General features: G+C 40.4%; 1 protein-coding gene across 2 annotated transcripts in view; it reads left to right on the top strand.

Annotated features, from left to right (window-relative positions):
* ZNF81 (zinc finger protein 81) overlaps positions 1-17,308 on the top strand; it is a 49,794-nt gene extending 32,486 nt beyond the window's left edge. For both annotated transcript variants that reach the window (XM_054566475.1, XM_054566476.1), the window contains 3 exons: positions 2,465-2,591; positions 9,432-9,527; positions 15,612-17,308. In XM_054566475.1, the coding sequence (XP_054422450.1) occupies positions 2,465-2,591; positions 9,432-9,527; positions 15,612-17,308 (1,920 nt within the window). The remainder of the gene's footprint in view (positions 1-2,464; positions 2,592-9,431; positions 9,528-15,611) is intronic.
* Positions 17,309-25,613: the final 8,305 nt, after the last annotated feature.

The raw sequence follows: 25,613 nt of genomic DNA, 5'->3' as shown, positions 1-25,613 counted from the left end.
TAAAATCTTTTTTGAAAAGAAAAAAATGACCATATTTTTTAAAGTGAATGAAAGGAGCAGTAGAGGGAGCTATGTGGTGTTTTTTAGTTTTTTTCCCATATTTTATTTTATGTGTTTTTATTGATTATGTTATTACAGTTGTCCCAATTTTGCCCCTTTCCCCCCCCTGCCCAGTACCTGGCTTCCCTCCAACAATCCCCCCCACTTAGTGCATGTCCATGGGTCATGCATATAAGTTCTTTGGCTTCTCCACTTCCTATGCTCTTCTTAACACCCCCTGTATACTTTATATCTACCAATTATGCTTTTTAATCCCTGCACCTTTTCCCCCATTCTCTTTCTTCCCCTCTCCCAGCTGGTAACCCTCCAAATGATCTCCATACCTATGGTTCTGTTCTGTTCTGGTCGTTTGCTTTTCTTTTAGATTTAGTTGTTGATAGTTGTGAATTTGTTGCCTTTTTAATGTTCATAGTTTTGATCTTCTTTTTCCCAGATAAGTCCCTTTAACATTTCATGTAATAATGGCTTGGTGATGATGAACTCCTTTAGCTTTACCTTGCCTGGGGAGCTCTTTATCTGTCCTTCTATTCTAAATAATAGCTTTGCTGGATAGAGTAACCTAGGTTGTAGGTCCTTGCTTTTCGTCACTTGGAATATTTCTTGCCATTCCTTCTTGCCTGCAAAGCTTCTTTTGAGAAATCACCTGATAGTCTTATGGGAATTCCTTTGTAGGTAACTCTCTTCTTTTTTCTTGCTGCTGTTAAGATTCTCTCTTTATCGCTAACCTTCAGCATTTTAATTATGATGTGTCTTGGTGTAGTCCTCTTTGGGCACAACTTGCTTGGGACTCTCTGTGCTTCCTGGACTTGGATGTCTATTTCCTTCACCAAATTAGGGAAGTTTTTTTCATTATTTTTTCAAATAAGTTTTCAATTTCTTGCTCTTCCTTTTCTCCCTCTGACATCCCTACGATTCAGATGTTGGCACATTTGGAGGTGTCCCAGAGTCTTCTTAGACTCTCCTGGTTTTTTTTCAAATTCTTGTTTCTTCTCTCTGTTCTGGTTGAATGTTTATTTCTTCCATATGTGCCAAATCATTGACTTGAATCCTGGCTTCCTTCCCTTCACTGTTGGTTCCCTGTAGATTTTTCTTTATTTCACTTAATGTAACCTTCATTTCTTTGTTGTTGCCATACTCAATGAATTCTTTGAGCATCCTGATAACCAGTGTTTTGAACTCTGCATCTGATAGGTTGGCTCTCTCTGTTTTGTTTAGTGCTTTCACTGAGGTTTTGTTCTGTTCTTTCATTTGGGACATATTTCTTGGTCTCCTCAATTTGGCAGCCTCCCCTGTGTTTGTTTCTGTGTATTAGGTTGAGCTGCTTTGACTCCCTGTAAAAGGCACCTGTAAATTGTGTGGGGGCAGAGCCTTAGGTAATCGCCAGGGTGAGGCAACCTGCTTCATCGCTTTGTGCTCTGTGTGGGAGGAGGGCTCAGAGAGGGAACTGTTGCTATCTGGCCTCTAGGGGTTTGCCCAGCACTCACCCCATTCCTAGTCACTTCACCCACCCCCCTTATCCAACTGGCACCCCTCCAGCTGTTGCCCTGGTGTTGAATCCCAGAGTGGGTCAGTTTGAGTACATTTTAAGACCATATGGGTCCTTTAAGCGAAGTTTCCTGAAAATCCAACAGTTTCTTCCACCACCCCAACCCCCACTGGTTTTTATAGCCAGAAGTTATGGGGATTTATCTTCCCAGTGCTGGAACCCTGGGCTGTGCAGTCTGACCTGGGGCTGGGATCGCTCACTCCCAAGGTGTCCTTCCCAGTTTTTATCCACCACATGTGAACGTGGGACCGCCTATGCCTGTTCTGTCACCACCACCTCTCCACGCCACACCGTGTCGTCTTGCCTCTCTGCCTTGTCTCCTTGTCTCCACCCCTCTTACCTGTTTGGTTGATTGTGGCTCCTTTAAATCCTTGGTTATGGGACTTCCATATAGTTCTATGTTCTGAAAGTTCTGTGTGTTATTTGTTTGGAGATTTAGTTGTAATTCTTTTTGTGGTTGTGCAAGGAGGCAAAGCATGTCTGCCTGTGCCTCCATCTTGACCAGAAGTCCCTATGTAAAGTTTTAAAAAATGTATATACATGCTTCCTGCTAAAAGTTTGCAACACAAATTTTTAAATAAAATGAGCAACATAATAGGATCAAGGTCAAATTCTGTACAAAATTATTCTTTTTAAAAATGAAAGACTAAATATTGTACACAGTGAATAGAAAAAATTTATGATTTGATGTTTGTACTTTACACAACATTATGTATAAGTAGGTGTTTAATAAACATACACCAACATACTGTATGGTATATTGTGGTGAAGAAAATCATTAAAAATTATTTCCTATCTATCTACTCCCCATTCCCCAGTGATAACCATGTCAGCTTGAATAGGATTTTGTTGTTACAGGTCTCGGTGTCATTTGAGGATGTGGCTGTGGACTTCAGCAGGGAAGAATGGCAGCAACTGGACTCTACTCAGAGACGCCTGTACCAGGAGGTGACGCTGGAGAACTATAGCCACCTGCTCTCAGTGGGTAAGCACAGTCACCCTATTCATCTGTGAGGAGCCTATTATGGGTAAAATTGTGTCCCCCAAATAAAATATGTTGACGTCCTATCCCCCAGTTACTCAGAATGTGACCTTATTTGGAAATAGGGTCTTTACAGAAGTAATCAAGCTAAAATGAGGTTATTAAAGAAAGTCCTAATCCAGTCTGACTGGTATCTTTATGAAAAAGGGAAATACAAATACAGAGACCAACATACTCAGAGAAGACAATGAGACTCACAAGGAAAAGATGGAAATGTGACTGGAGTGATGCATCTATAAGCCAAGAAGTGCCTGAGACCACTAGAAGCCAAGAGGAAGGCATAAAACAATTCTTTCCCTAACACCTTCAAAAAGAGTTTAGCCCTGTTGACACTTTGATTTTGGACTCCTCTTCTCCAGAACTGTGAGACAATGAATTTCTGTTGCTTCGAGCCACCCATTTTAGGATGTTAGAGCCATCCTAAAAGAAGGGAAAAAAAGAAAAGAAATACAGATTTTTGTGCTGGGAAGTGGGGTGGGGCTGTAACAAATGCCTACAACAAAACAAAACAAAACATGGAAATGACTTTGGAATTGGGCAATGGACAGAGATTGGGAAGGTTTTGAGCCTAGAAAAGCCTAGATTGCCTTGAAGAGACCATTGATAGAAATATGAATGTTAAAGGTGGTTTTGATGAGGTCTTGGATGGAAATGAGGAACATGTTATTGGGAACTCAGAGGCAATCCTTGTTATGAAGTAGCAGATAATTTGAGCCCTGGCTGGTGTGGCTCAGTGGAGTGAGTGCTGGCTTGCAAAACAAAGGGTCGCTAGTTCAATTCCCGGTCAGTGCACATGGCTTGGTTGCAGGCCAGGTCCCCAGTAGAGGGCATGTGATATGCAACCGCACATTATGTTTCTCTCTCTCTCTCCTTCCCTTCCCCTCTCTAAAAATAAATAAATAAAATATTTAAAAAAAATAAAGTAGCAGGTAATTTGGCTGAATTGTGTTCTCTTGGGTGGAAAGTAGAACTTGTAAGCAATGAACTTGGATATTTTGCTGAGGAGATTTCTGAGCAAAGTATAAAGGCATTGTGTGGTTTCTCCTTGCAACTTAGACTAAAATGCTGAAAGAAGGAGAGAAGTTAAAGAATTTTTAGTAAAAAGAACTAGAACATGAAGATTTGGAAAATTCTCAGCCTATTCATATTGCTAAAAATGAGGTGTACTCTGAAAAGAAAATCAAGAGTGTGGCTGGACAAACAGTTGCTAAAGATTGGTGTATGACTTGTGGATCCAGTCAGTCTGAAGAAGACAGACAGGAAAAAAATGAAGGAAGGCTATGGGATTTCTGGGATTCTAGAGACAGGAAATAGGCTGATAAAGCTATTTGGCTGTGAATATGTGTTTAATTTCAAAAAAAAGGGAGGTATGACCCCCAAGAATGGTTCAGAAGCCAGCAGGGCTATCACAGCCACCAAAGGCCCAGAGGGCACAGGCCGGGAAGATATTAGGATATAGGCTGTCACCTCTTTGGTTCCAAAAGGTAAGTCACCTACTTGGTTCCAGGACTGAGGGGACAGCACTACCACCTAGAGCTGAAGGTATAAGGTCACCACATCTGATTTGAAGTCACACCTCTCAACAGTTACATGCTCTCTTCAAAGCTCTTTTCAACTTTCCCTTACAGTACTTGTTGACTGTTGGTTTCATGCTGATATTTAGCCTTACATGGAGTTTGCCACTCACGTGAGGCTGCATTTTCAAGCAACACAGCTCTGAGAAGACCCAGGCTCCGTGCTCCAGGGGCTGCTACTGGCCTCATACCACCCACAGGTTAGGACTCAATCAGAAGGACCTGGGTTCCCTATAAGTGACACGAGGAAGTGCATCTTCCATACCCCATATTTGCTGTGTCCCACCACAGGGCAAGGATTCAATTCAGTCAGTACCGGGCTCTTCTGTGTCCACTCACTGTTACTGAGGGAATTCTTGGTAAGTTTCTTTCCTTCATTGACTAATATGGTTAAATTCATTGAGCAAATACGTTGAGACTCTGTAGCGAGCCAAAAACTGTTTCTTAAAAGGAGACTAGTTATCTACAGAGGGTGGCAGGGCTCTGCTCCAATACCTCTGTGGCAGAACAGTAAAGATGTATAGTTGGACTTGCTTATATATACCTAGTTTATAGCACAGTTACCCTAGTAAAGGGCAAACTGCTTCTCATGGTCTTTACTAACAGGTATGGCTAAAATAAAAAAATTTAAAAAAAGCATTTGCCAGATCAGTAGCTGCATATCGGGCACCAAGGGATGTGTTAATTTGCTCACAATGAAACCACATTTGGTACAGCAGCTACAGTTGGACTCACCACCTAGTTAAGATTCTGATGATCCACTGTCATTCTCCAAGATCCATTTATCTTTTACACAGGCCAAATAGACTAGTTGAATGGGATATTGTGAGAATCATCACCCCTGCCTCCTTTAAGTCCTTGATGGTGGCACTATCTCTGCAATTCCACTTGGCCTATCTTACCATAGTAGCCTTCACTCAACAGTTCAGAGAACCAGTGTGTGGATTCTGCCAGTTGCTGAGTATATCTATTCCAATTATGCATTCCTGAACTCAGGAAATAACCACAGGATGGATTCGGGGACCCACTGTGCCCACTGTGAGACAGACCTGAGCTAAAACTCCAACAATCACTTCACTTTCATAAGCCCCTACTCTGTCTGGTGGGCCACAGTGATCTTTGGGTTTCCTGGCCTGGAATCAGTGTCAGTTCAGAGCCAGTGTCCAGTAATTTCTGTAAAGTCTCATTATTTCATTTTCTTCAGTGCACAGTCACCCTGGTAAAGGGCTGTAGATTCCTTCAGGGAGGGCTGGGAGAAAGATTGGTAGTATAACGTTTTGGCAGTATAGTGGGGCCCTTCCTCAAGGGACCTGGTCTTCCCTTAATTCAAAGGTTTCTGGGTCTATAAACTGGCTCAAGTCTGGTAATTGAGGATTCAGGACTCTGTTTTTATGTTTCAAATTAGACTTCTGTTCATTTGACCTAAAACACTTCTCCTTATACAGATCGAGTAAAGATTTAGTAGATTGCCCATCTGTATCTGTTCTAGGGACATCATGATTAAGTAACCAACAACAATAGGTCCCTGCAAATCAGACTATGCTAAATACTGGTGTGACCATGCTGTCCATTACGGTAATCACATACACCTTGCATTTGGCAGTTAAATGCCTCCCCTTGGTCCCTGACATCCCTGAATCCAATTACCCGCATTGTATTTAGGTTTCCCAATTCACTGGCCATACTTCTTACTGTAATTTCTGACCTACAGAGAAGAGCATTCACAGAGCACTTCGAGTGTACAGGGGGCCCCTCTCACAAATTTATTTCTCACAGTTTTGATGACCTGTGTTCTTTGGACCCTCCTAGTGCGGGTGAGCAATTCTTACATGATAAATCCACTTTAACATTTCAATTTTCCTAAGCCCTTGGGTATCTTTCTCTATAGTATACCAAAGTAGTTCTGGTATGTCATCCGCATTTAATATAGACCATTTTTTGGTCTTTGTCTCCGTCAACCAACCAACCAAACTGTTCAAGCCCTGCCTAACCCTTCAAGTGACAATATTAAACTCCAAATATGCTTACTGTGGCCATATCAATAAATTCTGCCTAATCCAACTTTATGTTTCTTCTGTTACCCCACACTTTTAATATCCATTTCCACACCTATTTCCCAGATTTCTGTCTATAAATTGGACAAATCACACCATCCATTTGGTGTGTAGTGCACCTCCTCAAGGGTCACACTCTGCACATCACCCCTTGGGGCCTGATGGGACTTGAGTCAAGTTACAAGTCTGGAAGCAAAGAGGGTTTTTGGGGTGGGTACTGAAGGAAATCAGCAGTGTCTTCTGAGGCAGGTACCTCAAGGGAGGCCCTTGCAAGCTCCTCAGGCAAAGTAGGGGTAATCTGCTCAGGCAGGAGTGGAAAGGCTGCTTCTGCTGGCAAAGAAGACTCATCAGAATTTAGAGGTTCCATGTCCTCTTATGGTCACATTCAATTTTCAGGATCCCATTCCTTGTCAATCAATGACTTCACTTTAATGGCAGGCACCTGCCAAGTTGGGAAATCATTTTGGGTTGTAATTTAGCCACTCTCAGGATGATACTCTGGGTTTGGTTTCCAGCAATCTCAGCTCTGAAGCTGCAGAAGCTAAAATTTTCTTTAAGGACAGAAATAGAAATTTTTAGGTCATTTATGCAGTGCCTGAGCTGGGAAATCAAATATCTGAGCTCATCCTTTTGTTTTTGCACTTTGTCCAGAGATGTTAGGAGCAATGAGCCAAACTTATTATACTTGTTTGACAGAAATTTCTAAGGTATTAAATGCACGGTCATCCAGAATCTTAACTTTTATAAGCATTTATTTAGGAGTACCCAATGATGATATTTTTGCATATCTCTATTGCTGCATCATGCCACAGGCTGTCAGTGCCCTCTCTAATACTGGAAATAGTCATTAGTGCCTTGAAATATAATCAGAATAGGAAACTAATTCTAGGAACCCCAATTCAGAAAATGCATCCTTAAGATTCAAGGTTTTGTTCCTCTAAAACTACTCTTGGTACCAAAATCTGTATTAGTGTTCTCCAAAGAAATGGAACCAACAGCGTGTGTGTGTGTGTGTGTGTGTGTGTGTGTGTGCGCGTGCATATACACATACACACAATATATATACACAAAATACACACACATATAAATATTAGACACTTTCATATATGCAGGGGGATTTATTTTAAGGAATTGGCTCACTTGATTGTGGGGACTGTAAGTCTGAAATTTATAGGGTAGGCCAGCAGGCTGGAAATTCAGGTAAGAGTTTATTGCAATATTGAGTTGGAAATCTGCAGGGCAGGCCAGCAGGCTGCAAACTGAGGCAAGGTTTCTGTGTTGTGGCCTTGAGGCAGAATTCCTTATTCCCTTTGCCCTCAGCAAGCACTCCAGCTGCTTGTGTTTCTTCACCTGATGGACTCACCCAAACCTTAATTCCTGAAAGGTCTGGATCATTTAGTAATCCTGCCTGAATTGGAGTGTTGTAATTTTTTTATTCACTTTACTCACAGGGCACGGTAGTATGCCCTAACAGCTTGCCTGTGTTCCAGACATACTCTTCCTTACTTCCATTGTGCAGTAGCAGTCCAGTTTCTCCAAGATGGACAGGTTCAATCACCCCAGCCAGCACAGTAACTCCCTTATTGCTTGTTGATTAAGAGGCACGAGGAGCCCAAAGTGTCCTTAACTTCCACTTTTGTGGAATCATTGTTGTGTCTGCTGGTGGATGGAAGCGTTCTTCCCTTTGGAACTAAGACAGCTAGACCAGCAGAGCACAATTTCATGGGTACAGGAAGCAAACATTTTGCTAGTGAACCTCTAGGGGTAATAGTGAGTGCTGCCGTTCCTGGCCCAGGGCCACAGAGGTGGCACCACCACCCCAGTCCATTTAAAGGACAGCATTGAGCCAGTGAGGATTATTCTCAAGCCTTTAAAGTTGAATGGAATTTGCCCTGCTAGGATTCAAACTTGCTTGGGATCTGCAATCCTTTTTTTCATTCCCATTTATCCCTTTGGAAAGGGAATATCTTTCCTGTACCTGACCCATCATTGTATTTTGGAAGCAAATAACTTGTCTTCTTTCACAGGTTCTCATGAAGAGTAATTTTGTCCCAAGATGACTCATATTCAAGTCTCACTCATAACTGATTTGGGTGATTTAGATGATGTTTGAGATTTTTAGTTGGTGATCTTTAGATACAGTTTTGGACTTAAGACTTTTGGGGATATCGAGATGGGGTTAGTATATTTTGAACAGAGGAAGAATATTAATTTTGGGGGGTCAGAGTGCAAGATCTGATGGGATGTGTCCCCCAAAAGATAAATGGAAGTCTTAACCCCCCAGTACCTCATAATGTGACTTTATTTGGAAATAGGGTCTTTATAAAGGTAATAAGGTTAAAGTGAGGTCATGGGGATGGGCTCTAATCTAATATGACTGGTATCCTTTTAAGAAAAGGGAAATTTGGGCACAGAAATAGACATGTGTAGAAGGAAGATGATGAGGAAACCCACAGGGAGAAGACAGCCATCTGGCCCTGGCTAGTGTGGCTCAGTGGATTGAGTGCTGGCGTGTAAACCAAAGTGTCACCGGTTCGATTCCCAATCAGGGCACATGCCTGGGTTGCGGGCCAGGTCCCCAGTATGGGGTGCGCAAGAGGCAACCACACATTGATGTTTCTCTCCCTCTCTTTCTCACTCCTTCTCCCTCTAAAAATAAATAAATAAAATCTTTAAAAAAAGGAGAAAACAGCAATCCAATGGCCACAGTGATGCATTTACAACCCAAGGAACACCAAAGATTGCCATAAACACCAGAAGCCAGAAGATGAAAGGAAGGATTCTTCCTTGTAGCCTCCAGAGAGAACATGATCCTGCTACATGATTCTGCTAACACCATGATTTCAGAATTCTAGCCTCCAGAAATATGAGACAGTAAATTTCTGTGGTTTTAAATCAGCCAGTTATTGGTACTTTGTTATAGCAACCCTAGGAAACTAAGACAGAATGTCAGTGTGGGTATTTCCATTCCCAGCTGCTGAGTGCTCTGGGACATCTAAAATGTGTGGTGATGTCGTCCTTGATTGGTCTGAGATTCTTCTGTCCTTTTCACCTCTATGATTATCACTCTTTCCCAATGAAATATGGTTACTTTTCTAAAGAACAAATGGAAAGCAACTAGCTGGATCCAATTCTCTACTATGTCCTATTAACAGGGTGTGAAGTTCCCAAACCAGAGGTCATCTTCAAGTTGGAGCAAGGAGAGGATCCATGGATGTTGGAGGGGGAAACCCCACATCAAAGCTGTTCAGGTGAGTGTGACCCAGGCAGAAAGGAGGCATGGAAATACTTTTTTTTTTCCTAAGAGAGGCTGGTACCTTTAAGATGCTATTATTGCTGCTTTTATTGAAGGTTTAAACTTTAGAAATTGCTTGAGAATAACATTGGCCTCTCAGGTACTAAATTGTTCTCTCCATTTATTTTCTTAACTGTTATCAATTGTCTTCTTTGCTTGGCTCTCCTCTAGGAGAATTACTGCAATTCCTATTCTCTGGATCATATTTCAGTCTTCTTCACTATGGATGTTGCTTTCTTGGACATTTTCTTCTTTCATCACATTTTTATGCTTCATTATTTAACCCCAACCCCAGGGTCTTAAGAGTCTTATCATATATTGTACATTTCAGGTTTTAATGGGTTTGCCTTCTTGGAAAATCATTTGGTTGCCTCACTCCTGTTTTTCCTAGCATCCTTTCACTTTCTTCCTTTCACGTTTGTCCTCTCCCTCTAAGGTAGCAATAAACTGTCACCTACAAACAGCCTCACCTCCTCCCTTTGTACTTATCACCTTCAGATTCCTCACCCCTCTCCACTTGCCCTATCTCCATGCCACTCTCTCATCTTCTGACTTAGTGATCACTGTCATGCAGCAGTTTTCCTTTTAAAATCAACTTTATTAAGGTATAACTTAGACACAGTAAAGAGTATCCATTTCAAGTGTACTGTTTGACAAAGTACACACTGGTATAACTACCACCACAATCATGTTATATAACATTCCATCACACAGAAATGTTTCCTCATGCCTCTTGTAGTCAGTGCCTACCACCACTTTGGCCCCAGGCAACTATTGACCTTTTTTTGGTCACTATAGTTAAATTGGTCTTTATTAATTTTTATATCAGTGGAACCTTACTGTCTGTACTCTTTTCATTAAGCATAAGGATTTTGTGATTTATCCATGTTACTGAGTATATCACTAGTTTGTCCCTTTGAGATGCTGAATACTATTCCAAGGTATGAATATATGGTAATTTGTTGATATGCCTATTGATGACAGGTGATTATTATGAACTGCAGTGAACATTTTAGTATGTGTTTATGTGAACATGTTTGTATTTCTCTTGGGTAAATACCTTGGAATGGAGTTGCCATGTCCTATTATAAGTATATGCTTTCCTTTATAAGAAATTGCCAACCTGTCTTCCAAAGTGGCTGTGCCATTTTGCATTCCCAACAACAATACATGAGAATTCCTGTTTCTCCACATCCTCACCAACATTTGCTATCATAAGTCTCTTTAATTTTTGCTATTATAGTGTTAATAGATATGTAATAGTATCTTATAATGATGTTATTAAGTTGCATAGTCCTCTGGTGAGTAATGATGTTAAATATCTTTCATGTGCTTATTGACCATTTGTATTTTATTTTTGTGAAATGTCAAATATCTTTCTCATTTTATTGGATTGTTTGTCTTCTTAATGAGTTGTAAGAATTGTTTGTATTTGCTAGATACAGTTCCTTTGCCAGATCTATGTATTGCCAATATTTTATTTCAATCTGTGCCTTGCAATTTTATATTCTTACTGGTGCCTATTAAAGACCAAACATTTTAATTTTGATGGACTTTATCATCTTTTCATATTTTTAATTGATGTGAGAGAGAGAGCAAAACTTCGATTTTTTGTTCCACTTATTTATGAAGTCTTTGATTGCTACTTGTATGTATTTTGACCAGGGATCAAACTTGCAACTTTCAGGTATCGGGACAATGCTTTAACCAACTGAGCTACCTGGCCAAAGCCTAATTCATCATCTTTTAAAAACTCATTAATATTTTTTGTGATCTGTTTAACAAATCTTTGCCTACCATAAGGTCACAAAGATTTTCTCATATTTTCTCCTATTAATTTTACCATTTTAGCTTTTTCAGTTTAGGTCTGTGATCCATTTTGTGTGTTTCATGTAAGGATTGATGTTCATTTTTTCAATTTGATATTCAGTTGTTCCTGAACCATTTGTTGAAGAGACTTTCTTTTCCCCCATTGAATTTCCAAGTCATGTTCATCAATTCAATTGATCTTACATATGTGAACCTATTTCTGGACTCTGTGTTCTATTCCATTGATGGATGATTCTTTCTGTTTTAAAATATTGGTTTTGTTATTATTTAGGTATGGTGAGGCCAACAGATCCAGAGATAATTTCCACTGAAAAGATAGTTTGTAACTCATAGCTCCCAAGAGGAGGGGTCATGCCACACCATGCAAGACCACAAGGGAAAGCACCAGGGTCAGCCAGGAGGCAGAAGTTGTGATGGGAAAGCTTGGGCAAGAGCCTTTATTGTGATTTTCTTGAGAAAGAATGGGTGAGGCAGAGTAAGCAGACTGGGAAGGTTTAGGATTGGCTAGTTTGAGTAATTCTTTGGAGGCTCTGTGGTGCAGGGACTGTCCCTAGTTGCCTCGTACCTGGCCCTGAGGTGATTAGGGCAGGGAGATAGTGACTCAAACTGTGAAGGGTAGATAAAGGAGATAGTTGGTGAATATGGGCTGTGGATTGGTTGGTTTGCATCTGAAAGGTATGTTCACAGGGAAGTCATTTGCTATCTCTAGGAATTAACTAGCCCTGGGAGGGACAGTCTCTCCAGGATAAGCCAGGAACCAGGTGGCAGAGCATTAAGAGTACAGAAAATAAGAAAATATAGTTAATATACAGTCCTTTTGACAAACCCATACATGCTTTTATAATGAGCCCTGAAATCAGGTGGGATAAGTTCTCCAACTTTGCTTGTTTTTATTACTTTGGCTTTTCGAGGTAATTTGCATTTCCATATAGCTTTAGAATTAGTTTATACTTTTTTAAAACATGCCTGTGAGAGAGATTCTGTTTGGAGTTGAATCGACTCTATAGATCAGTTTCAGGAGAATTGACATGTTAACAATGTTGAGCCTTCTAATCCATGAACATGGATATTTTTGTATTGATTTAGATCTTTGATATTGTTCAGTGATGTTCTATAGTTTTAAGTGTAGAAATGTTATGTATCCTTTATTAAACTTATTCCTAATATTTAACTTTTGACACTATTGTAAATGGCATTGTTTCTTTAAATTTTATTTTCAGATTGCTCATTGCTAGTATAGATCACTGGTGATTGATTTTTGTACATTGTGTATCCTGAGGTGTAACTAAATCCACCTATTAGTTTTCTTGTAGATTCCTTGAAAAATCATGTAAGTAATGATTATCACTTTAGGGACACTTTTACTTCTTCCTGTCCAGTCTCTTGCTTTTTACTTCTTTTCCTTATTTCACTAAGACCTTCAGTTTGATGTTAAATAGAAGTGTGAGTGTGGGTATGCTTGTCTTGTTCCCAGTATTAGGGACAAAAAATTTATATCATTAAATACGATGTTAGCTGTAGTTTTTCTGAAGCTTCCCTTTATCAGGTTATATAAGTTCTTTTCTAATCCTAGCTTGCTAAAGAGTTTTTTTTAAATCATAGTTAAGTGTTGAATTTTGTCAAATGCTTTTCCTTCATCTTATTAGAATGATCATATGAGTTACTGCTTTAATTTTGTTAATTATGTAAATTTATTTATTTTCAAATGTTAAATTAACCTTGTATTTCTGAGATAAATATTGGTGATTATGATATATTATCCTTATTATATATATTGTTGGATTCTATTTTCATTTTTTGTTTAAAAATATTTGCATGAGTGATACTGGCTTGTAGTTTCCTTTTTTGCAGTGTCTTTGTCAGGTTTTGGTACTAGGGTTATGCTTGACCACTTAATATGAGTTGTGAATGAGTTCCCTTCTCTGTTTTCTGAAATAGTCTATGTAAGATTGTTATTTATTCTCTTTTTTATGGCAAATAAACAGAAACAATTTTATTCCTACATCTCAGACCAGATTTCTTTAATTCCAGTTGTATGCATAAAGTTTTAACAAGAAAGCCATAATTTTCATGATGGTAAAAAACAAAAAACAAAACAAAAATCCAAACAAACACCTACTTTAGTAAAAAAGGGTGGGCAAATAACAGCCAGTCACTTTGCTGCCCATCTTGAAAATTTAACGTCACAGTTTCCATTTATCTTTTTTTTTATTGTTGTTCAAACACAGTTGTCTCCATTTTCTCCCACCACCCTCCCCCACCCCACCTCCTACCTCTCACCCTCATCCTACCCCTCTTTGGCTTTGTCCATGGGTCTTTTATACATGTTCCTTGACAACCCTTCACCTTCTTTCCTCCATTACCCCCCTCTCCTCTGGTTACTGTCAGTTTCTTTTTGATTTCAATGTCTCTGGTTATATTTTGCTGTTTTGGTAATTAGATTCCACTTATAGGTGAAATCATATGGTATTTGTCTTTTACTACCTGGCTTATTTCACTTAGCATAATGCTCTCCATTTCCATCCATGCTGTCCTACCATCCTACCATGAAGGGTAGGAGCTCCAGAGGGCCCAGAGACATATGAAAGGATGCTCACTAAGCATCACTAACCATCAGAGAGATGCAAATTAAAACCGTAATGAGATACCACTTCTCACTGTTCAGAATGACCATCATAAACAAATCAACAAACAACAAGTGCTGGCGAGGTTGTGGAGAAAAGGGAACCCTAGTACATTGTTGATGGGCATGCAGGCTGGTGCAGCCACCATGGAAAACAGTATGGAATTTCCTCAAAAAACTAAAAATGGAATTGCCTTTTGACCTGGCAATTCCACGGCTGGGATTATACCCTAAGAATTCTGAAACACTAATTCAAAAGAACCTGTACACCTCAATGTTCATAGCAGCACAATTTATAATAGCCAAGTGCTGGAAGCCACCTAAGTGCCCATCAGGAAATGAGTGGATCAGAAAACTATGGTGCATATACACTATGGAATACTATGCAGCAGAAAGAAAGGTTGTTATTTATTCTTATGCTGTTTCATAGAGTTCATCAGTCAATCTTTCTGAGCCTGGGGTTTTCTCAATGGGAAAGTTTTAAAAACAAACTTAATTTCTTTAATATACGTAAGTTGTATTTTTGGAGGAATTTGTCTGTTTCCTTTATGTTGTATAATTTAATTAGGTTGTAGTCTGAGAATACACTATGATTTCAGCAAATGATCTCAGGGAATGTCTCATGTGTCTCTGAAAAGAATGCATATTTGGCTCTTTTTTTTGGCTCTTGATGAGTGTTGTGTTTAATAGAAAATAATTACATGTGATGGAGAGTTGGAGTATACAAATCCATTTATTGTTTATATAGGTCAATGTGGCTACCACTACCACATTTTTCCTAGAGGCATGAATACATTTTTTTCAGTTTTATTTTAGATATAATTGACACACAGCAGTGTATAAGTTTAAGGTATGCTGCATAATGACTTAAATACATTGTGAAGTGACTACTACAGTAAGTTTAGTTAACACCCATCTCATATAGATATAAAAAATAAAAAATGTTCTTTTCCTTGTGATGAGAACTTTTAGGATATGCTCCCTTTGCAAATTAAATTGGTTATTTGCTCACATGAATTTGCTGTTGTTGCTAATAAGCAAGAGACAACAGGATTGGTGAGGATTTATAATCTGAAGCTAATGAGGACTTAGACTCTGAGTCACCCGCTTCAAGACTAGGCTCTCCATTGATATTTTCCCCTGAAAACCCTTGTCTTTTTACTCTTCAGTCCACCCTACTTAATATTCAAGCCTCCTGCCAAAATTAAACTAAATTGTTTATGTTGAACTCCAATCTCCAACACTTAATAACCATGTTTTAGGACAAAATATATAGATAACCATTCTGAGCTTTGCCTTCCTTATCTACAATAGGTGAATAACAGAAAATACCTCATAGAACTTCGGAAAGGATTAAATGAGTTCATGTGTATATGTTCCTTAGTATAATGCCTGGAACATCATAAGTGTCATGCAAGAGCTTGGCACATAACAACTGCTATATATATGTATTTCCCGTTATCATTGTCATCATCATCATCGGATTTGCTGGTTTCCCTGCGTTCAATTTGGAGTAGCTTATATATACCTTTTAATCTTCTGCTATCTATTCTTTGTGTCAATTTTACTTTTTTTCCCTCTTTTTAGATGGGAAGTTTGGGATTAATACCTCACAAAAAAGAATTTCTGGGAAAGCTTCATTTCATAATGAAATGGAGGGTGAAGATATAAGAGATGATTCATTGTATTCAATTTTAGAACTGTGGCAAGATGCTGAACAGATAAAAAGATATCAGGAAAAACCGAACAAACCTGTGAGTCATGCTACTTTTGTCAATAAGAAAGTAATGAATACAGAGTGGCATCATGAATATAAAGACAGTGGAAAATTTGTTCATCCAAGCCCAAATCATATTATTGCCTCACGGAAAAGATCCCAAAAATGTGACTCATTTGAAAAGAGTTTCAAGCATAATTTAGATTTACATATTAATACTAAAGACAAAGCAACAAATAACTTTGATAAAACTATTGGACACAGTCAAGTTTTCACCCAGAGTTCTTCTTATACTAACCATGAAAATATGCATACAGGAGTGAAATTCTGTGAAAGTAATCAGTGTGGAAAAGTCCTCAACCTCAGTAACAATCTGAAATTTCCTGTTGGGGAAAAAACAAATATGTGTACTGAACTTGGGAAGATATTCACCCAGAAGTCACCCCTCTTTGCATCTCAGAGAGTTCATGCTATGGAAAAACCTCATGAACTTAGCAAATGTGTAAATGTTTTTACACAGAAGCCACTACTCAGTATATATCTGAGAGTTCATAGAAATGAAAAACTATATATATGTACTGAATGTGGGAAGGCATTCATCCAGAATTCAGAATTAATTATGCATGAAAAAACTCACACTAGAGAAAAACCCTATAAATGCAGTGAATGTGGAAAATCATTTTTCCAGGTGTCATCTCTACTTAGGCATCAGACTACTCATACTGGAGAAAAGCTTTATGAATGCAGTGAATGCGGGAAAGGCTTCTCCCTGAACTCAGCCCTCAATGTACATCAGAAAATTCATACTGGAGAGAGACACCACAAATGCAGTGAGTGTGGGAAAGCCTTTACCCAAAAATCAACACTCAGGATGCATCAGAGAATTCACACAGGAGAGAGATCCTATATATGTACTGAATGTGGGCAGGCCTTTATCCAGAAGGCCCACTTGATTGCACATCAAAGAATTCATACTGGAGAGAAGCCTTATGAATGCAGTGACTGTGAAAAATCTTTCCCTTCTAAGTCACAACTCCAGATGCATAAGCGAATTCACACAGGAGAGAAACCCTATGTATGCACTGAATGTGGGAAGGCCTTCACCAACAGGTCAAATCTTAATACTCACCAGAAATCTCATACTGGAGAGAAGTCTTACATATGTGCTGAATGTGGGAAGGCCTTCACTGACAGGTCAAATTTCAATAAGCACCAGACAATTCATACTGGAGAGAAACCCTATGTTTGTGCTGATTGTGGGAGGGCCTTTATCCAGAAGTCAGAGTTAATTACACATCAGAGAATTCACACTACAGAGAAGCCTTATAAATGTCCTGACTGTGAGAAATCCTTCTCCAAGAAACCACATCTTAAAGTACATCAACGAATTCACACAGGAGAGAAACCATATATATGTGCAGAATGTGGGAAAGCCTTCACTGACAGGTCAAATTTCAATAAACACCAGACAATTCATACTGGAGATAAACCTTATAAATGCAGTGACTGTGGAAAGGGCTTCACTCAGAAATCGGTTCTGAGTATGCATCGTAATATTCATACATGAAAGTAACCCTGTTTCTTGAAAATGAAAAAGTCTTATCACAGAAGTCAGGTCCAAGTGTATTTAATAAAATCCACCTAAGACAGATCCTAAATGAATATATTACTTAATGAAAAGCATTAGTCAGGCTCTCTCACCTGAGATGAGAAAAGTTATTCAGAAGAGATACTCTAAGAATGCATTGAATAAAGAGGAATTTTCATATTTGCACAACCTCACAAAATACGATAGAATTCATATTAGGAAAAATGCTATCAGTTTTATGCATTAAGAAAAAAGCCTTCCTATTGTGAAGAAGTATTACAAAGCAAATTGTTACAAAATTCTTTATAGATGGAGTGTGAAAAATTATGTCAGTCATGTTTCCTGTGTTATATTAACCAATACAAAGTGACAACAAAATGAAAGGTAGGACAACAAAATATATTTGATGTGTAGACCTACTCAGTTCTGTAGGTTGTTTGTGGCAGAACACATTGCATAATGGGAGGAATAATTGAAGTTTATTTTTTGAATTTAATATAATTGTGTCTATCAGGTATATTTTCTATTGAGTTTTCTCTCACATGAATTCACAGTTTTAAAGTCATTATGGTTTTATATGTACATACACCTGCAGATACCATTTTACATGAACACATAAATGTAATCCTATCATTCATACTGGTTTCCATAACTTTGTATTTTTATCCTCTTTCATTATGGTACAATGCAAAATAGCCAGATTTCTCCTGTCCTTTTATGCGTGCTCCTTTGCAATGTTACTCTGTTTTGTTTTGTTTTTTATTAAGAGGTAGAGCTCTCTCTTTACTCCTTGAATCTGAGCTTGGCCATGTGACTTGCTTTGGCCACTGTACATTAGCAAAGAGATTCAAGAAGGGCTGGAGAAATGTGGAAAAAGCCTGCCTTGAGGCTTACTCTCTCGCTACTCTTTGGAATTCTAAGACTGTCAAATGAAGAAGCTGAGATTACTGAGGAATGAGAAACCAGATGGAACAGAGATGAGCCAACCCAACTAAGGCCCCTTAGGTCAACTGCCAGATATGGGAATGTGGCCTTCCTTGACCTTCAGCCCCAGCCTAGCCAGCCCATACCAGAAGAAGCTATACCAGTTATCCCAGCCAACCTGGAGAATTGTGAGTTAAATAAAATAATTATTGTTTTAAACAGCTAAGTTTGGGGTACTTCGTTGCATAACAAATGCTAGTAATACTTAAAAGTGTATGCATGGGGGGATATTGTACCAAAGCATAAGACATGTAGCATTAGCTTTGGGCCTGGGAAGCAGCTGGAGATTAAAAACGAGGAAATTTGTTAAGAAAGGCTGGAAAAGATGACATTCCATGTTATTTAGTAAGGAAAAAATGGCAAAACAGTCCCCACGCTTGGTGGGAAGATAGAGAATGTATCAAATGAACTTGTGGATCTGGCTAAGGAGATTTTCAACAGACTGTTGGAAGTATTAGTTTTCTTCTATTAACTGCATATGATAAGTACAGAAAGACAGATTAGAATTAAGAGAATGACTTCCATTTACAAGCAGAATTCTGAAGAAATAAAAAAAAATTCAGGACTTGCTGGGTTAGAAAATCAGTTTCACATCTCCCATCTCTCCAGCCATCAAAATATTTTCAAGGTGAAAAATGGCCTCAGGGTGCAGATCAAGTCATGAGCATGGCTGTAAGACCCTTTGTTAAAATGTATGAAGTACTTAAGTTGGTATTGGCAGACCCTCTCAGCTAAGCTCAATGGCTTCTGTACACTTCATGACATTGTCCTCAGTAGGCTGACACACTTCTCAAAGTAAAGAGGAGCCTGCTTAAAAAAGAATTGCCAATGTTGGGAGAGTTTCTTCAAGATGGCTGTGGAGTAGATGGAAGCTATACTCATCTCCTCCTGGTGCCAAACCAGATTTACAGCTAAATTATAGAGCAATCAACCTGAATGACCAACTGAAGGACAGTTGAACAGGAGTATTATATCTAAGGATTTATAGAAGAAGCTACATAGAGACTGGTAAAGAGGGTGGAGACACGGGAAGTGCTGCCCCTGCACCCATGTGCAGCACCTGAGAAGCCAGAGGGATACTTGACTGCAAATGTACCCCTTAAGGAGCATGAGGTCTCAGCCTCACATGAGAACACCCAACCCAGAGCACCAAGGACCAGGAAGTAGAGCCTGCATAGCATCTGGCAGTGAAAATCAGTAGGGACTCTGTCTGCCAAGAAGAGGAGGGAGTCTGCTAGAATCCCAGGTGCTCTCCTAAAGGGCCAATGCACAGAAGCTTGCTCTCAAGCACTCTCCTGGGGCTTCAGTAGAGGGAAGGCAACTCAGGGCATACGGGAGTCATAAGGAGAACAATTGAGTGGCATGGCCCTGAAGAGAGATCTGGAGGGTCGGCTTCTGAGGTCCAGGTCCTGAGTCAATATCTCACACTGCCCTCAGGCACCAACTTCCCAGGGTCAGGCACTTCTATTCTTATAGCACTAGTCTGGGGAGTACACTAACCAGACCTCCAAATACTGGCAATTCCATCTTGCCAAGCTTTAGTTCAGCAGAAAGGACTGTTAGCTGCACCCAACAGGGACCTTTGGTGTGCTATTTCTATGGAGAAACTATAGGCACTCAGACAGATATGGAAATGTGAGGCTTTGGAACAGGGACCAGTCTTCCCTACCTGTAAGCTTGGCCAGCACCCCGCCCCCGCGCCCTGCAATGAGAGACTCTTGTTCTAGCTTCCCAAGTCCTGGTGGCCCTGTACTGCTGAGCTCTAATCTGTAGGGGGAAGAAGGGAATGCCTCTCAGAGCTGGGGCCTTTGGAGTGCATCTCCCTTACAGACTCTGGTCTAGGGCTTGAGCAAGCACAGCTACATAGCTAAGGGGAGCTGTAGAGCTTGTCTGCCACTACAGCCTCAGCCAGTGCCACCCTCAATGGAAGACTGTCTTGACATGTTTTCCCAAGTCCTGGTGGCCCCACCCTACTGAGCTCACTTCTGTGGGAAGATGGGAATGCCACTCAGAGCTGGGGTTTTCAGAGCGTATATCCCTCAGAGGCTCCAGTCCCGGGCTTAGCTGACATCACCACCAATGGAAGACGGAAGATGGTCTTGATCTATTTTCCCAAATCCTGGTGGCCCTGCCCTGCTGCGCTTGCTCCTGCAATTTGGACAGGTGGCTGCACCCAGCCCGAACCTGTGGTATGTTTCCCCTAGGGCAGCAGTCCCCAACCTTTTTAGCACCAGGGGCCAGTTTCATGGAAGACAGTTTTTCCATGGATTTGTGGGGGCGGGGGTCAGGAGGTGGAGCTTGGGTGGTAATGCCAGGGAAGCTTCACTTACTCAGCAGCCACTCATGTCCCATTGTGCAGCTGGGTTCCTAACAGGCCAGTACTGGTCTCCAGCCCAGGGGTCAGGGAACCCCTGCTCTAGGGGAGCTAGAGTTGCAGACTCTAGCAGAGACTGAGTGGTATGGCCCTGGAGTAGAGGCCACATTCTCCCCATTGAGTGCCTGACCACACTGCCCCCAAGTAGGGGACCCAATAACCCTGTCCTTCTGACCTGGTTACCCTGCTCTACCAAGCTTGTGCCATGTGGAAGGGGAAGAGGGGTGTGGCCAGCTGGGACCCACTCCTCAGCATTTCTTCAAAAGGCTCTGGAGAAAGTCCAGGCAACCTCAGAGGGTGATGGAATAGCCAACATGTAGACACTAATCTCAGAGAGCCTTGGACCTTCAATTGATTTGCCCCCCCTCCCCCGACGCTCAAAGCTGTAGGAAGCTGACCCTTGTACACAGCTTAGTCCTTCCCACACATATCCAGGCCCAGAAGATACAACCACAATCAGTGAATAGTATGGTAGCCCAGGGCTGGTTACACACACCTGACACTGACCTGCACCAGAACCCCATTCAAGTGGGCCCAGAACCGACACAACCACTGGTGGGCATTGAAACTCACCAGAGCTACACCCAACTTGCCACACAAATGGAACAGCCAAAGGGGAACTCTGGCAGGCACCAGAACTTTCTGGGAACAACTCTGCCTCGGGGGCAACCCCTGAATAGTGACTCATACATGGGGAACGAGGTTTATCCTTATAATCATTCAACCTGATATAACAAGCTTGGGAGTCATAGCAGATATACCTAATACACAGAGTCGAACACAAAGAGGAAGACAAAATGGAAAAACAAAGAAATGTGCCCCAAATGAAAGAACAAGAGAAATCCCCAGAAAAAGATTTAAATGAAATGGAAGCAACCAAGAGAATGGCTATCATCAATAAATCAAATAAGGGCTGGTGAGGATGTGGAGAAAAAAGGAACTCTGGTGCACTGTTGTTGGCAATGCAGACTGGTGTGACCACTGTGGAAATCAGTATGGAATTTCCTCAAAAAATTAAAACTGAAACTGCCTTTTGACCCAGCAATTCCACTTCTGGGAATATATCTGAAGAAACCTGAATATATGCACCCTATGTTCATTGCAGCATTATTTATAGTAGCTAAGATCTGGAAATAATGCAAGTGTCCATCAGTAGGTGAGTAGATAAAAAAGCCATGGTACATTTATACAATGGAATACTATTCAGCTATAAAAAATGAAGGAAATCTTACCTTTCACAACAGCATGGATGGATCTGGACAGCATTATGCTAAGTGAAGTAAGCTAGTCAGAGAAAAACAGGTACCATATGATCTCACTTCTATGTGGAATCTAATGAACAAAATAACAAACAAAAGAAACAGAAGCATAGATATATAAACAGACAGAGAGGAAAGGTGTTGGGGGCTGGGTGAGAAAAAGGTGAAGGGATTAAACAACAACAACAAACATATATATATATATATATATATATATATATATATATATATATATAATATATATATAATCACACATAGGCACAGACAACAGTAAAGTAATAGCCAGAGTGAAATGGGGTGGAGTGAGGTGAAAGAGGGCAAAGGCAGGATAAATAGGGAAGGGTACTTTACTTGGGGCAATGGGTGCTCCATTCAGTATACAGATGTTTTGTTGAGTTGTACCCTTGAACCTGTATGGTTTTGTTAACCATTGTCACCCCCAATAAACTCAATTTTTAAAAAAAGAATTATCAAGGTAGCATTTGAGGTATAGAGCAAATACAGACCAGATTCATAGAAAATCTTTAAAGTTTTTAATAGAGTTTTAGTAGTGACACTACCTCCGGGATGGTCTTAAAGGGACAGAAACAGTCCAGAATGAAAAGTGGCCTCTGGACTCCCCTCTGACTTCTATGAATAGGAATGAAGCTGAGAAAGTTATTCAGCTACAAGCTTGGGCCATTTCTTATGGAAAAGAACATCTCAGAGAGAAGACCCAAGAACAATATATTAAAATGGACTGGTGAGCCATTCCCAGGTAGAACTGTGACCTAACCAAAAAACATCTATCCCTGGAGCAGGCAGACCTGACATTTGTTCTGTGGGATTTCAGAATTGTTATGGAACAGTGATGGACATGTGCCTCTTTTTTCTCCCTCTTTTGGAGTATCTATTGCAGTTACTCTTTCCCTTTGTCCCCATTGTGTGTGTGTGTGTGTGTGTGTGTGTGTGTGTGTGTGTATTGGGTGGTGTGTGTTGGGTGGGTGAGGGTGTTCATATAACTTTTCATTTAGCTCATAGGTCTCTGGATCAAGAAATGGAGAAAGTGCACCCAAAGAGCCTTAGCCACATCTGAACCTGATATAGAAGACTTGAGGCCCTGGATTTGAACATGGTGCCACAATTTGAGATGAGACATTTGGAAGTCTTGGAATGGGGTGAACATATTGTTGCATGATGTGGTAATGTAAATAATTTATGACCAGAAGATAGCCTTTGTTAGCTAGAAAAATGCTACAAATTTCTCCCATCCATACATGTATGCCCCTTTATAATCTTTATTTCTCTGTGTGTTTCAGGTGGGATAATTTCTATTAACCTATCTTCAAGTTCGCTGATTTTAACCCTACCCTGGCTCTGTCAGGTCTACTGATGAACCCATTAAAGACATTCTTCATCTCATGTTTTCTTTTTTATTTCTGATATTTCCATTAGACTTACAGTTTTCACCTTTCCGCTGAAATTCCCCTTCTGTTCATATCTGTTGCTCACATTTTCTACTATACTCTTTAACATACTAAGACATTGTTATTTTAAATTTCTTGTTCGATCATTCAAACAACTGGGTCACTTGCATCTGAGTCTTTTGATTGCTTTGTGTCTTGACAGTGGACTATTTTCTCTTGTTTTGCATCTTTATTTTTGGATAAATATCAGATGTTATATGTAGAACAGAAACTGAGGTAAATAATACTTTTTCTGGAAACAGACATGGCTGCTTTTCTGATAGGTCATTAGTGTGGGGGGATTGAGACTATCTAGTCATGATTTCAGCTGAGTTTGGATTTTGTTGTTTTTCTGGTAACTTTCAGCATACCGATAGACTTCAGATTTCTCTTGTGCTACTTTGTGCTTAGGGCAGGCACTGATTTTCCAGAGAATTTTTCTCAGTGTTCCTGCACCACCCTGGTCTTTAGGTTTTCCTGTATGCCTGCATCTCAGGAAAGATCTTTCTGCATGCCCTTGCCTCTCCCTTAGTACTAGACTGCTATTATTACTTGGGTCTTAGTGACCTGTTGCAGGGGGGTGGCGGGAACTGTCCTGGGTCAGCCTCAGTTTCAGGCAAGTCTTGTATCCCTAGGTTTTGAGTGTGGGGATTTTTTCAGTGATTCTGTCGTGTCTTCCTACTGGTAAAGGCTTTTTAATGGTCTGGACCCAGGATTGTTGTTTGTCCTTCCTCCATAAGTGGAGATATTTTTCCTTTTCCCTTTCTCTAGCCACAGTGGATCTTACCAGTGTCTTGGAGGCAACAGGATTTGCTGCACTTTCCCCATTGGCTTAAAGCTTTTGTTCTATAAGGGAATAAGGTCCCATTGGGGTTTTCTGTCATTTCTGTATTAGCAGCTGTCTCATTGAAGGCCTACACCACTGAGATATGCTTTTTTTGGTCTCCTGTCCTATCCCCAGTGTGTTTTTGTGAGCACCTAGTTGAGGTCTATGGGGAAGATCCTGCAAGTGGGAGCCAATTACCTTTAGGTCTCCACCTCTCAGGAGTTCTATATTCCCACACAATACCACAGTCAGCTTTTAGAAATTCATTAAAAATTCTTGCTGAATTCTTACTGCTGGTATGGTGAACCTGTGTTCCTTCCTGCTCTGCTACAGGTGACCCAGTAAGGCACTTGTCATATATCAAGGTAGTTGGTTGCACTATGATCTTAGCTCTCTGATGAGTTCAAGAAAAGTTATGATTTTGTAGATTTTCCAGATTTTAATTTGTTATACAAGTGAGGACTGTGCTCCTTCAAGATGTCTATACTGCAGGCAGAAGCCAGAAGTCTTAATGGTCTCCTTTTGGACACCATTTCTTGGTCAGTAGGTCATTAGCATATATGACACAAGTAGAGGCTTAAGAAGTACTGAACTCTTGCTGCTCTTTGAAATCCTGAGCCCACATGTGAAAAAGCCTGGATTGTGCTGTTGGACAATGAGAGACCATGTGGAGCAGTTATGGGGCAGAGATAAGCCATCTCAGTTGGGGTACCCTAGACCAACCAGATTTTCAGCTGCCAGACATGTGAATGAAGCTATCCTAGCCATTCAACCCTGGCCAAGCCTTGGGTGGCTGGCAGCCTCTGAGATGACCCTGAATGAGCCCTACCTCCTATATCCACACATAGTATAATCTCCTTCCCTTGAGTTTGGGCTGGTTACAGAGATGGTTCTAGTGACTTGAATGGGCAGAGGTAATGGGATGTCACTTCAAAGATTAGGTTATAGAAAGACTATGTGTTCCATTTTGGGTGCTCTTGAATGGCTCACTATAGGGAAGACCAGTTTCCATCTCATGAAACAGTCCTGTGGAAAGACTCATGTGAGTGAGCTTGGGAGTAATTTCTTCCCTAGTCTAGTCTTCAAATGAGACCATAGCTCCAGCTGACAATTTGACTGCAACCCTATGAGACACCTTCACCCAGAGGAACCCTTCTGAGCCACACCTGAATTTCTGACCCACAGAAACTGAGATAAGTGTTTGTTGATTTAAGATGCTAAATTGTAGGGTAATTTGTTACAAGAGGAATGGATTAGTAATACATCAGCCCAGTCTAGAAAAGCTCTGCCACCTATCTACCCCATCCATCCCAGACAACTCAAGGAATCATGGATTAAAATGTTTGTTTTAAGCCACTAAGTTTTAGGTGGCTTGTTATCCAGGGGAAAAACAAAC

The sequence above is a fragment of the Pteronotus mesoamericanus genome, unplaced genomic scaffold, assembly GCF_021234165.1.
Source record: "Pteronotus mesoamericanus isolate MK-2021 breed Mesoamerican mustached bat unplaced genomic scaffold, CSHL_Meso_final contig_173, whole genome shotgun sequence".
NCBI classification, from domain to species: domain Eukaryota; kingdom Metazoa; phylum Chordata; class Mammalia; order Chiroptera; family Mormoopidae; genus Pteronotus; species Pteronotus mesoamericanus.
The sequence above is the reverse complement of the archived record's forward strand: the minus strand, read 5'-3'. Positions and strand labels throughout refer to the sequence as shown.